This window comes from Larus michahellis, chromosome W (assembly GCF_964199755.1).
Source record: "Larus michahellis chromosome W, bLarMic1.1, whole genome shotgun sequence".
Taxonomy (NCBI): Eukaryota; Metazoa; Chordata; class Aves; order Charadriiformes; family Laridae; genus Larus; species Larus michahellis.
Genome location: NC_133929.1, coordinates 6,933,241 through 6,948,181, shown reverse-complemented (window position 1 = coordinate 6,948,181; position 14,941 = coordinate 6,933,241). Strand labels below are relative to the sequence as shown.

At 41.1% G+C, this 14,941-nt stretch overlaps 1 protein-coding gene across 11 annotated transcripts in view; it reads right to left on the bottom strand.

The window, feature by feature from the left end:
- Positions 1–14,941, bottom strand: part of LOC141735600 (erbin-like) — a 169,147-nt gene that overhangs the window by 91,569 nt on the left and 62,637 nt on the right. For all 11 annotated transcript variants that reach the window (XM_074568635.1, XM_074568634.1, XM_074568636.1 and 8 more), the window contains one exon: positions 6,210–6,327. In XM_074568635.1, coding sequence (XP_074424736.1) covers positions 6,210–6,327 — 118 coding nt within the window. The remainder of the gene's footprint in view (positions 1–6,209; positions 6,328–14,941) is intronic.

The window sequence follows — 14,941 nt, the reverse complement described above, 5'->3', positions numbered from 1 at the left end:
TATTTCTGCAAACAGATATCCCAAAGCTTTTTGAAACCTGCTATATGTCACATCAGTTGCTCCTCTTGCACTCTTGTAAGGAAGATGGTGACAACTGCTAGAGCACTAAAACTACTAAAATCCCTTGCAACTTGGTTTTCCCTTGTATATGAGCGTTACAGAAGCTGCGGCTTTCTGTCTGTCTCTTACTAAAGGCAAAAATATATAAGCTTGTGGACATGTGGAAGAAACCTACCTTTCTCAAGAAGTAACAAATAACAAAGAAATAACAAATCTGTCGTAGGTTTAACCTATCATTATTAAACTTGTTATGGATTTAATAAAACACAGATTTTAATACATTTACATAGCTTTTCATTCTCTACTCTCTCCACTTTGTTTACACAGAAAAGTTCTCTTATTAAAAAAAAATTGCTTTTATAGAGGAAATCAATAATCTAAAAAAAACCCACAACCTTACAAAATGTTTACAAAATTCTGAAAACAAACTCCATTGGATTTCCTGATTTTTATTTGAAGTTACTTTGCTTGACAAGTATCTACTTATAGCTTAGTAAGCAGATTCACCTCTCCATCTTCACTTTGCAAAGTCCTTTTCTCCAATAGCCAATAACACTGCTTCTTGAAGACATGCCTGACACACTAATTTCCATAAACCTAAACATGCAAGGGCAGGGTAAAATTGCAAGATGTGGAACGCTAGGAAGGTTGTGGGCAGCATTTATATTTGTAATGCTGTCTTGGATGATTACCAAGATTCAGGTGGTTCTCAACTATGTCTAATTCATTGCTGGAATGTTGTCAAGTCCCCAGAGTAACCTGAAACTAAAGTGTAACAATCCTGTGTAACTAGTCTCCCATCCCCTACCACCCTGGGATGCAAATTCAGTGCTGTCTGTCCAGTCAATTTTGGTTGATTCATGATGACTGTCACTAAGAGCACATCCCTTTACAAAAAATAAAGGTACATTCTGCCTTTATATGCAAATGCATATCTAAAAAACCCATAATTACTTCTACAATGTCTTTTCTGTGTTACAAAATTCTTTAAGTCCAGGAATAGGTTTGTTTTAAACTTATTTCAGAATTTCAAATATGTACACTCAAATTCCACGTTCAAGACCTTAACTGCATTGAAATTCCATTCTGTTCACATCCTCTCTTACACACAGAGATAATTTTATTCTGTAGAGACGGATCCTATTCAGTATCTTTCATAAGACAGACAATATATTTAAGAAAAAAATACTATAAACACTTACTATAAACACTTGAAAAAAGAACTTTAAGAGAATATAGCTGCCTACATTTAGGATAAATTTGTGACCTCGATATGATGAAGCATTACAGTAAAGCTACAAACTCAGGAGTCAGAAGCAGATCAATTATCATGGATGATACAAAACAAAGTGTCCACTGTCTGCCTGCCCCCTGCATAAGGGGAGAAATAGTAAATTTACAGCAAGTTATTTTTGTATTCAGGATCTTCCTCTCTTCTCCCTGTGGAAAATAAAACTTGGATCTGTCTCCCTATTAACTGTAATAATTCTCAATCCATTGACAAACCACACTCCTAAACGCACCAGATGGGCAACATAAGACTAGATATTCTCCTGTATTCTCATTCTCCAACTCCTCAATTTCTGGCACACAGCTAGCTTGCCAAATCAGCAGATGATTTTAAAATGCTGAAAAAACCATATTTGATCTAAATTTGCATCTATTAACAAAATTCTTTAAAATTACTTAAGTCTTATATGCAGATATGTGGGGAGGGGGGGAAGAGCATATGTTTGTTTTCTTGGTTTTAGCTTGTGTATTTTTCCATTAAGAGTCCCTGCAATACAGACTGACAAATTGACGTTCTTAAATTTTCTGTAACATCGCAGTGAAAGAGAGCCACTCTAATATCTAAGGGACTATTAAAGATATCTTTATTTCTAAAACAGCATGTTTCTTTTAGTCTTAACTAGTTATTTTCTAACATTGCTATTTAATCCTCCAAAGGTCTGAATAGTATAGAACTTAAAAATTCGATTTTTTTTTTTACCACCTGTGAGTAGGGAAAAATGGACCATCTCACCACTTCCCACTATGCTAGCTCCACACACACAAGTCCGTTTCCCAGGCTTCCATGGAAGCCCGATTTCCCTGGCAGTCACCTCATCATATGTTTCAGCCTTTTGAATCACTTGGTTCTAGTAACCTGTAAAGCTAACTCTTCTGTCCATTTATAAATGTCATCATACACTGTACATGCATGCTTTCCCCTTCAGAGAGAAGGTAAAAATATTTCCATGGCAGTCCTCCACGTTTTCCTAGATGCAATCTAAGGCTGGCATCCCAGAACAACGAGGAAATGACTGTCCCCTAAAGGAGACAAATTTAGTAAAGAAGGGAGTAGTTGTGGGGTTTCTTGGTGTTCGTTTTTGGTTTTTTTTTCCCTGTACAACTGCTGATATATAAATAACTTAGAGATAGAGGATTAAAATATATATATATAAAAAATTGAAATTTTCCTTTAGCTTCATAAATAGAACACTTGTTTTTCTACGTAGGCCTTAAATTCTGTTGCAACTTATCTAGTATGTAACCCAGTAGGACTGGGATGGGAGAAAAGGGCATCTCTTCATGCTTTATACAATGTAGGATGTAATTTCTGGTATAGGAATGCAGTTTATTTATTGTACCATTTGTTCAAGAATCATTTCATCTTTGTGACTAGGACAGCATCAAGTTTCATGTAAAAGCTCTAAAGCTGAAGCGTACCTGGAAAAAAGTAATGGAACACCTTTGATATTAAGGGCTCAACAATAGCCTTGGGAATAAAGTTAAAATGCCATAAAAGGACCACTCGCTACTTCCAAAACACTACAGAATTTATTGCCTTTAGTCTTGGCAAGAGGCAGAGTTAAAACTAACTCTATTTCATGCTTGCCGCACACATAGCGGCAGTTTGATATTTTAGGCTACATCTATGCCATAACCTCTTCAGCAGCCATGAATAATATATTCCCAACCAAACAGTTGTACAAAGACTTCTGTATGCTCCAGAACATACAGCCGTTACAAGCTTGTACTCTGTAGTTCAGCACATGCCTCAAAACATATATTCATTACTTCATGCGAAGACTAGATATATTGACAGAGGAGTCAAATGAAGACTACTGAATAAAATCTCCACCCTGTCTGGCTCAAGAAGGCCCAATAACAAAAGGTGCTGGACACCAGGAGCATATAGGGAAACCTGGCTCCTAGGATTCTGCTTTTGGCCACTGTTGGAGACAGGACTCTAGACTAGGTGAATCTTTGTTCTGATTAAATACGATTAAATATTATTAATTATCCACATTTGCATGTCTGCCATGCCTCTATTATACAGTTTTATGTATTGTATATGTTAAATCAGACATTTAAATCTGAAATGAAAAAGGCAAGACATTTTATGAGCTATTAAAACACCATAAAGATTGCTTTCTTAGACTAATACCTTTTATGTAAAGCACCTGCTATCTTGAAGAATTTCTGCAATTTTGATTTTTCACTTAAATGTCAAAACAAATATTATGCATATATGTGCGTAGTTCTACTTGGAAAGCTGGATGCTCTCCTGTGCAACAGATCTCTCCCTGTCCTATGTGAGCTAGTTGCAGAGCCGGACTGCAATTAATGAGGTAACCTGACCATATTTTAAAAATTGAAGTTTCATTCATTTTTCTATCAGCTCTTTAGAAAATTAAGTAGTTCTCTTTGATCAATACATTCCATTATGCCTGTGCCATAAACAGCTCAACTATCTTATGTAAAAACCCTATCATATTTCATGTGTATTGGTATTTGAAAATTAAAGTCTAACTAACTATCCTTCTAAAATGCAACCTTTATAACTAAATGCATATTTGATCTAAAAGCATCTGCACTCCATGCTTCGGCTCCATTTACATCAGAAGAAAACACTTGTGGTATATTAATATATTAAAAATATAGGAACTATCGCCTTCATTTGCCACAACTGCAGGAATCTGAAAAACAAACTCTATTTTAGAATTTGGCATCTCTCATCATACTTCACTAAGATTGGTGATTAATCCCCTGTAATGTTTTTTTAATAAATTAAGAGAAAGCAACCCCTGTGCTTCCCAAAAAGTCCACTGTTTCCACACTGTATTATTTCAATCTAACAAAGGAAAAGGAAGAATCAGAGATGTTTAATCAGTTTTACTAGTCTTGGAAAACTAGCAAAAACCCTTGTATTTGGCTCTATTATAGAGGAACATCACAACAATCATGGACAGTGAGAAACCGAGCTGTAAATTCTTACCATGAGAAAAGGGAGACACAAGGGAAAAGAATAGGCTTGCAGTTATCAAGAAAAAAAAATGTTCTGTGGTTGCAAGAGTAGATAGCTAAACAGAAAAGGCACTTAAGCCAACAAACTGAAGTCTCAAATATTACCAAATGTATTAGAAGCCAGAATAAACAACAGTATTTCTTACCTTGCCCAACAGGCATAAACAGGCACCCTGATTTGTTCTGGTGGTGGGATGTGGTGGGTTTTTTTGTTGGGTTGTTTTTTTTTGTTTTCGTTTGTTTGTTTGTTAAATTTTACAGAGCATGCAGGAATGGTGGGAGACAAGATGTCCCAAGTAAATAAGCATGGGATCTCAGGAATATTTTTGATGTTCAACACTAGCTATCCAGACCATGATAAGATATAATAGTTTAAATAAGTTTGTGACCTATTGTTTCACTGAAAAGCATTAAAAACAAAGCAAAGCAACCCCTAGAAAACAGAGTTTCACAGTTTACTGAGTGTATCATTCAGCTACTGCCTCCTTAAATTCTTTATATGCCTCAGAGGAATAAGTGCTCTTTCAGCAGCTCTCTGAAGGCTTAGCTAAAGGTTACGCTATTTTGGACAGACAACTAACTCTCTAGCTGGTAAGTGACCAGCTGCCTATTTATGTACATAAGCTAAGGAATTTGCCAGCACTAGAACTCAAAATCCCTTTTACTTCTTTAAAGTCTTCTGCATTGTGAACTTGTGTTGGAAACAGTTAATCCTTTTAACAGTTCAGTCTAGGACAAAAAGATGATTCTTTCTCTGTCTTGCATCACTATAAAAGTTTAAGACCAGTGTTCTTTAAAACAGACTAATCCACTTGTACCAGGAACAGAGCAGTGACAATCGGGTCAATTTATCACACTAAATGCTGTGTTCATTAAGTGGAAATAATAAAGTAAAAGTTTAAGTATAGATTGGGCTACAGTGGACAATAAAGGAGAATGCCAACACCTCGAAAACTGGAATACTTTCTTAAGAAAGCAGAACTAACTTAGTTTTGTGAAGTCATAATTAGCTAGCTGTCCAAATAAAACAATGAATTTGATACGATAAAGTCTTTGGCATATTTATATAATCCTTATTTTCAAATAAGATTTCAATTAGAAGTCCTCTAACTTCACTTTGAATTAGTAAGACAAGACTATTAGATCCTCATCAATTAGCACAACTGAATTCCCCCCCAAATAAGCCACGCAAACAAGTCTGATGACAATATAAGTGATTTCAATTTCCTCACAGTTGCACGCATCTGACAAATTACCAAAACATCACCATTGATAGACCCCATGCATACAATACTTGGCTGACAACATTTCAAAATTTATAAAAGGCTGACTTCCACAGAATGATAGATGTTTTTAAACAATTCAGACAAATGAACCAGTCATCGTCCATAGTCACTACTTCTCCCCGTGCAGAGGTTATAATCTGACAGCGTAGCAGCCAAGTCCTACTACAATTTTCAGACAGCTCATTAAAATAAACTGAAAGCAATTTTTTTTTAACAAAACCAAACAGAACAGAGAATCCAGCAAAATTTTACAAATTCTTGTGCAAACTCTCTTCAGTATAGTGAAACATGAGGAAAGCCACTAAAAGTAATAAATTTGAGCATATGCATTTTTGAAAGAATATAGAAATATTTTCACCTCAAAGTACAAACCGATTTGATAGAGATAATTAAAAACAAATATCACAAATGAATCATAAAAGAATATATTTTATGTTAAGCAGCAATTTAGAGTAGTAATTTAAAATTTACTAGCTACGTAGTTTCTAGAAATTAGACTTTCACTAGTATCTTTGTACAGTAAATGGTGATTTGACTTTTAGCTACCCCTATATAGTAAGTGAATTGACTTACCATTCTTGCTGACATCCAGTTCCCTGAGATTAATGAGATTTGCAATGGATGCTGGCAACGTGGTTAGATCATTGTCTGTCAAACTCAGCTTGTGCAGAGACTGACAGTTAAAAAGTTGCTGTTGAAACAAAGAAAAAAGTGAATGCAACTCACTCTCAGTTTCCTCTAGAGCTTTTATTTTTAATCCCTTTAAACTTCTGACCTTACAGCTTGAAGGCCAGACTATTTGGAGTCTTTGGCTACAAAATCTTTATTTATTAAACTAGTTTATTTCAAAATTGACTAAGTTTACGATGCTTAGGAAAGCAAAAAACTGCAAGCCAGCAACTATGCTTAACACTTCCTACAAATTCCTTTCGGTATCTCAGAAATTGTGACCTGTAGTTACACATAGTCCTGCAAACATTGCAAAATATTTTCCACGATAAACATGCCGTGTGATACCCCAGAAGTAATTAGTTTCTTCAAAAAAGAAAAAAAACCAAAAGAGATACATTTTTAAAAGTCAAATAGTTCTGGAACACAGAATTTGATCTTCTCCTTTATATCTTACAAGAAGTTTGGGGGTTTTTTCCCCTTCTGTGCTTCCTAGCTCAAGTACACCAAAATCCAACAAAAATTATGATGAAAACTAGTGAAAGTTTGATCTAAGGTTATAACAAACTGTATAACCTCTTTCGTATATATATGTATTATAATTTGTATCAAACATTAGCTCTGAGGCACATCTCCTCCTATACGCAAGGTACCTTGAGATTCTTAACCAAAGCTTTACAAATTGACAAAATAGGGCAAGTAATACTACTAGAACAGAAGAAAAAAATATTCCTCAAGTAATCCTCAAAGCTTATAGATAGTACAAAATAAATATCTGTACGAAAGTGGATGAAAAGGTTCATCTGAACAATTTATGATAAAATATTATTTTCCTAGCAATTTTGGATAAGATCATTCATAAATACCTGGGTTTAGCATTCTTTTCTTACAGAATTCTGAGAAAAGATCAGGAAAAAAAAAAAACAACCAGGAAGTCTCCTACGACTGAAAAAAAAATATATCCCAATCAATACCCTAGTAATGGGTTTAGTTCAACTGAAATTTCTTAGGTCCTTCTCAATTATGAGGCCATTATTTCAACCACAAACCATTGAACAAGCCCCATTCATTTAATGTTTGCATATACCACTCCAGAACAAAAGCAGACAAATTAGCAAGACAGGCAGCTCAAGAAATTAACTTTAACCTGCCTACTGATGTTTCCAATTCCTCAGAAATGTGCACCTGTTAGAACTAGTTGATATCATTAAGGTTTTGAAGAGTTAAAGTTAACCTTAGGATATTATACGGGAATGAGAACTTTGATGAGCTCATGTGTTTTGCAGCCATTCCTTTATTTTAGCACTTCAAGCAAGAATATATACTTAAAACTCATCCCTGAAAACAATAATCTGGACTCCTGGAATCATTAGAAATTTCCCTGATTAGTCAGGCGAAAACAAATGCAGCACAAGGAATTGCAAGATCCCTAAAGGAAAAGGGGGCAGAGGGAGGGGAGTTTTGTAGGGTGCTGACCTCGTAGTGGTTCCTTCTGTTGTTGTTGGTTTTTAATGTTTGCATATTCAGTGATTAAGTAGTAAACACAAGAAGTTATATAAATTAGCTCTATTTTATTACAGAATTCCAATTTCTTCCAAACAGCAAAGTGAGCGGGGAAAAATAAAACTGCTGCAGTTTGAGCTTCTCAGCTCAAATGCACACCATGGCACTTGGGATAAACAGGATACCTGTTCAGATGTGATTTAGCACACAAGATGAAAGCATTTCAAATACCCAGTCACTTTTGAAACAGGCTACAACACCAGTGTTTCAGGTAAAGTGAAGTCCTTTTCTAACACTATCTTACTCCCCATCAGAGTTTGCTCATGCTGCACCCTCAGCCAGTCAACTTAATTGAGGAACTATACGGCAAGAACCAATTTTTGAAGTACACCGGGGTTCTGAAAAGATTGGGTGCAATTAAAAAAAACCCAACGAACAAACAACCAAAAAACCCAAACACATACATTGACAGGCCATTTCAGTGATCTGGTTGACAAGACAGCCCAAAAACAGTTGTGTTGGGGCATACAAAGGGCAGCAAATTGCAAAAGAGGAATAAGAACATACCACCAGGGGCAAAGAGTAAAGTGGAAGAGTGGGAATTTCTTAATCAGGCTTCAGAACACTGGAGATAGCCTAATAAGTACGACACCCTTAATTTGAGAGGATGACTTAATTAGAAGCCTTTTTCATAGTTGAAAGACCAAGTAAGCTTGGGTTAGGGAAAAGGTATACATAGCTTGAAACTCTGGCTCCAAAAGAGCTAGGATCATTTCAAACGTTATAGGCCTTCCCTTACAGACCTTCTATGGATAGCTTTAAGATTACAATTTCTATCAAATGATTAAATAAAACATTTTTATTATGTCTACTACTCCCTAATGTCTTCTTGTTTCCTTTATGGTATTTGAATTTACATATGGGATGGTTTTTTTCTTATGAAAATTGAAAAGGTAGTAAAAAATAATGACCAAAATAACTTAAAAGCTAAAAAGAATGCTTAGCTTCTCAAAAATAAGCCTATAAGGATGATTTATTACAATGTACAAATATATTAACATGAAGCAAGTGTAGGGTATTATAAGTCCCTGCAGTCCAGCAAAAAAAAGGAAAAAGGAATAAAACGCAAATGTTCTTTCTAATTGTGTGGATAATTTAATCTTAGACTAGATCAAGGCAAGTAGTAGACTGCCCACCTTTCAGTTTACTCATGTATCAAAACTGGATTTCATATAGGAACTGATTCATGAAATCAAATCACGTGTAACAGAAAAGGAAGACAAAGCAGACTAACAACCTCTTCTGGTCTAGAACACCAACGTGCATTCATTTGATCACTACAGTATAGTCTTTCTTTCTCTTTTAAGATTACTATAAGAAATTTTTTAGAGAATTATCACATTGGAAGATGTTTGCTTAGTTCTTATGATTTGGGAAATAAATAAGAGATTTAATGCAAGAAGAGTTCAGAAGATATAATTTTCTGGCTAAGAAAGCGTCGTGGTTTAGCCTCAGACAGCAACAAAGAACCACGTGCCGCTCGCTCGGGCCTTCCCAATACAGGAAGAATCGGAAGAAAAAAGGCAAAACTCTTGGGTTGAGACAAAGGCAGTTTAACAGAACAGCAAAGGGAACAAGGGAACAACAACAATAACACGGACAGAGGAATATACAAACACGATTACAGAACCCGGAACCGCCCCTCACCGGCAGATCAACGACCCCGTCCCTGGAGCCCCAGCCCACTCCAAGCAGTGACTTCCTGCCCCCTCCCCCGGCAGCTCAGGATGGGCATGGCTCACATGGCCTGGAATACCAGGGAAAATTAACCCTATCCCCGCTGGAACCAGGGCATTATGTGGACATTCCCTAGTGGTGGAAGACACAGAGAAGGCAGAGCTACTGAATGCCTTCTTTTCTTTGGTCTTCACTGCTAAAGCTGCCTCTCGCGAATCCCATACCCTGGAGGCAAGGGGGAAGGTCTGGAGAGAGGAAGATTTTCCCTTAGTTGAGGAGGACCGGGTCAGAGACCACTTGGCCAATCTGGACATTCATAAGTCCATGGGCCCTGACGGGATGCACCCACGAGTGCTGAGAGAGCTGGCAGATGTTATTGCTAGACCACTCTCCATCGTCTTTGAAAGGTCATGGGGAACAGGAGAGGTGCCTGAGGACTGGAGGAAGGCTGACATCACTCCAATCTTTAAAAAAGGCAAGAAGGAGGAGCCAGGGAACTACAGGCCGGTTAGTCTCACCTCTGTCCCTGGGAAGGTAATGGAGCGACTCATTCTGGATGTCATCTCCAAACACGTAGAGGAACAGGAAGTCATTGGAAGTGGTCAACATGGATTTACCAAGGGTAAATCATGCTTGACCAATCTGATGATAGCTTTCTATGATGTTATAACGGGTTGGCTGGATGAGGGGAGAGCCGTAGGTGTCATCTACCTTGACCTTAGCAAGGCTTTTGACACTGTCTCCCATAACATCCTCATTAGGAAGCTGAGGAAGTATGGGCTAGATGAGGTGACAGTGAGGTGGATCGAGAGCTGGCTGAGTGACAGAACTCAGAGGGTTGTGATCAGCGGCGCAGAGTCCAGTTGGAGGCCTGTAACCAGTGGTGTCCCCCAGGGGTCAATACTCAGTCCAATTTTGTTCTGTATATTCATTAATGACCTGGACGATGGGACAGAGTGTATCCTCAGCAAGTTTGCTGATGATACCAAACTGGGAGGGGTGGCTGACACCCCAGAGGGCCATGCTGCCATCCAGCGTGACCTGGACAGGCTGGAGAGCTGGGCAGAGAAGACCCTAATGAGGTTCAACAAAAGCAAGTGCAAGGTCCTCCACCTGGGGAGGAAGAATGTCAGGCACCAGTATAGGTTAGGGGTGGACCTGCTGGGAAGTAGTTCTGAGGAGAAGGATCTGGGGGTTCTGGTAGACAGTAAATTATCCATGAGCCAGCAATGTGCCCCTGTTGCCAAAAAGGCCAATGGAATCCTGGGCTGCGTAGGGAAGAGTGTGGCCAGCAGGTCGAAGGAGGTCATTCTCCCCCTATACTCTGCACTGGTGAGGCCACAACTGGAATACTGCATCCAGTTTTGGGCTCCCCAGTTCAAGAGGGACAGGGAACTGCTGGAGCGGGTCCAGCATAGGGCAACTAAGATGATTGAGGGACTGGAGCATCTCCCTTATGAGGAAAGGCTGAGAGAGCTGGGACTCTTTGGCCTGGAGAAGAGAAGGTTGAGGGGAGACCTTATTATGGCATACAAGTACCTAAAGGGTGGGTTGAAGGAGGATGGTACCAGACTCTTTTCAGTGGTTCCCAGTAACAGGATGAGGGGCAATGGGCACAAGTTAGAACATAGGAAGTTCCGTTCAAATACATGGAAAAACTTCTTTATGGTGAGGGTGACAGAGCACTGGAACAGGCTGCCCAGGGAGGTTGTGGAGTCCCCTTCTCTGGAGACTTTCAAGACTCGCCTGGATGCAGTCCTGAGTGATGTGCTCTAGGCAATCCTGCTTTAGCAGGGGAGTTGGACTAGATGATCTCTAGAGGTCCCTTCCAACTCTGAAGATTCTGTGATTCTGATTCTGTGTGAAGTTGCGGCAGGGGAGGTTTAGATTAGATATTAGGAAGAATTACTTTACTGAAAGAGTGGTCAGGCACTGGAACAGTCTGCCCAGGGAGGTGGTTGAGTCACCATCCCTAGAGGTGTTTCAGAAACATGTAGATTGGGCACTTCAGGGCATGCTCTAGTGGCAGAGATTGTAGGGGTTTTTTTGTGTGTGTATGGTTGGACTCGATGATCTCAGAGGTCCTTTCCAACCATGAAGATTCTATGATTCTATGATTATCCACCCCTTATTCCATACCATCTATGCCATGCCCAGATCTTACAGGTTCCAATGAATTGCCACCACTTTCCCCTGTCATCTATCTATACACACACATATATATTCATGCAGATACAATGCCCTTAGTTTATGGGCCATCCCTCCAAAGTGTCTGTTGAGTTCTTGTAATCCATGGCTTTGGGCTCCATCTGTTAGAACAGTCTCTCAGGGCAGGTGAGATGCTGGGTGGTGCTGGCCTGTTGCATGCTGTATTTTTGGAGCTTGTGACTGGTGCACCCGGTGTGGCTCATGCACACAGTCCGTGGGCTGAAGATGTAGATCTTGAGGAAATTGCTGGGCGCCAGCTGCTGAGGTAAGTTCTGATCCCACCACCCCTGTGCTTTACTCAATTTTTCATCAAAGTCCATCTGTCCTTAATTTGGGTGATTCTTACTGTAGTACAGCTGATAGCAATTAGAGTAACGAGGACATACAGTGGCAGTGCTACTTAGCAATCAACAACACACAATTTGATTCATTGGCTATTCTCACCCAAAATCAGCTCCCCATGAGGTACACATCGGACCTCCCAATCCTTCCGCCGCAACACCCACCAAGTGCACCCAGGTCCTTGGGCAAAAGCAATCCCACGGTGTCTATGAGGCTGTTTCGGAAATGAGTCCCATTGTCCGACTCAATTCTCTCTGGGGTACCATGTCGCCACAGGACTTGCTTTTCAAGGCCCAGGATAGTGCTCTGGGTGGTGGCATGGGGCACAGGGTATGTTTCCAGCCATCCAGTGGTTGCTTCCACCATTGTGAGCACATGGCGCTTGCCTTGACGGGTTTGTGGCAGTGTGATATAATCAATCTGCCAGGCCTCCCCATGTTTATATTTCAGCCATCGCCCTCCATACCAAAGAGGCTTCAAATGCTTGGCTTGTTTGATCGCAGCGCATGTCTCACATTCATGGATGACCTGTGCAATAGTGTCCATGGTCAAGTCCACCCCTCGGTCACGAGCCCATCTATATGTCGCATCTCTTCCTTGATGGCCTGAGGAGTCATGGGCCCACCGAGCTATGAATAGTTCACCCCTATGTTGCCAGTCCAGATCCACCTGAGCCACTTCAATCCTAGCAGCCTGATCCACCTGCTGGTTGTTCTGATGTTCCTCCGTGGCCCGATTCTTTGGTATGTGGGCATCTACATGGCGTACTTTCACAACCAGATTCTCTATCCGGGCAGCAATATCTTGCCATAGGTCAGCAGCCCAGATGGGTTTGCCTCTGCGCTGCCAGTTGCCCTGCTTCCACTGCTGTAACCACCCCCACAGAGCATTTGCCACCATCCATGAGTCAGTGTAGAGGTCAAGTACTGGCCATTTTTCTCGCTTGGCAATGTCCAAAGCCAGCTGAATAGCCTTCACCTCTGCAAACTGGCTTGATTCACCCTGTCCCTCACTGGCTTCTGCAACTTGTCGTGTAGGACTCCACACAGCAGCCTTCCACTTTCGATGCTTTCCCACAATCCGGCAGGACCCATCAGTGAACAGGGCATATTTCTTCTCATTTTCTGGCAGTTTATTATATGGTGGGGCCTCTTCTGCACGTGTCACCTCCTCCTCTGGTGACATTCCGAAATCCTTGCCTTCTGGCCAGTCCATGATCACTTCCAGAATTCCTGGGCGACTGGGGTTTCCCATTCGAGTTCGCTGTGTGATCAGTGCAATCCACTTACTCCACGTAGCATCAGTTGCATGATGTGTGGTGGGGACCCTTTCTTTGAACATCCAACCCAGCACCGGCAGTCGAGGTGCTAAGAGGAGCTGTGCTTCTGTGCCAACCACTTCCGAAGCAGCTCGAACCCCTTCATATGCTGCCAATATCTCTTTTTCTGTTGGAGTGTAGCGGGCTTCGGATCCTCTGTATCCCCGACTCCAAAACCCTGGGGGTCGACCTCGAGTCTCCCCTGGTGCTTTCTGCCAGAGGCTCCAGGTAGGGCCGTTCTCCCCGGCTGCGGTGTAGAGCACATTTTTAACGTCTTGTCCTGCCCGGACTGGCCCCAGGGCCACTGCATGGACTATTTCCTGTTTGATTTGTTCAAAAGCTTGTCGTTGCTCAGGACCCCATTTAAAGTCATTCTTCTTCCGGGTCACTTGATACAGAGGGCTTACAACTAGACTGTAATCTGGGATATGCATTCTCCAAAAACCCACAATGCCTAAGAAAGCCTGTGTTTCCTTTTTACTAGTTGGTGGAGACATAGCTGCTATTTTGTTGATCACATCCATTGGGATCTGACGGCGTCCATCTTGCCATTTTATTCCTAAAAACTGGATCTCCTGCGCAGGTCCCTGGACCTTACCTCATTTTATGGCAAAACCAGCTTTCAGAAGGATTCAGACTATTTTACTCCCTTTCTCAAAAACTTCTTCTGCTGTGTTTCCCCATACAATGATGTCATCAATGTACTGCAGATGTTCTGGAGCTCCACCCTGTTCCAGTGCAGTCTGGACCAGTCCATGGCACATGGTGGGGCTGTGTTTCCACCCCTGGGGCAGTCGATTCCAGGTGTACTGGACGCCCCTCCAAGTGAAAACAAACTGTGGCCTGCACTCTGCTGCCAAAGGGATTGAGAAGAATGCATTCGCTATATCAATTGTGGCATACCACTTGGCTGCCTTGGACTCCAGTTCATACTGCAGTTCTGGCATGTCCGGCACAGCAGCACTCAGTGGTGGCGTGACTTCATTCAGGCCATGATAGCCTACAGTTAGCCTCCACTCTCCATTAGATTTTTGCACCGGCCATATGGGACTGTAGACAGCTGTTTAACTTCCTCCGTCTCCAAAGGCCCACCAGTACCCTTTTGGGTCCTTAAAATACCCTCTCCTGAGGTAATCTATGCCAAGGATGCATGGAGCCTCTGGGCCAGTCACAACAGGATGCTTTTGCCACTCATTTCCAGTTAGGCTCACTTCCGCCTCCAGTACAGTCAACTCTTGGGACCCCCCTGTCACCCCAGAAATACAAATGGGTTCTGCCCCTCTATAGCTTGATGGTATTACAGTACACTGTGCACCCGTGTCCACTAGAGCCTTATACTCCTGTGGGTCTGATGTGCCAGGCCATCGAATCCACACCGTCCAATAAACCCGGTTGTCCCTTTCCTCCACCTGGCCGGAGGCAGGGCCCCTCTAATACTGGTCAGAGTATCCGTTACTCACTTCTTGCAGAAATGACTTGGAAGTTCCTTCAAGAGGATCAGAAGCAAGATCAGGCCTTCTGCTCTGTC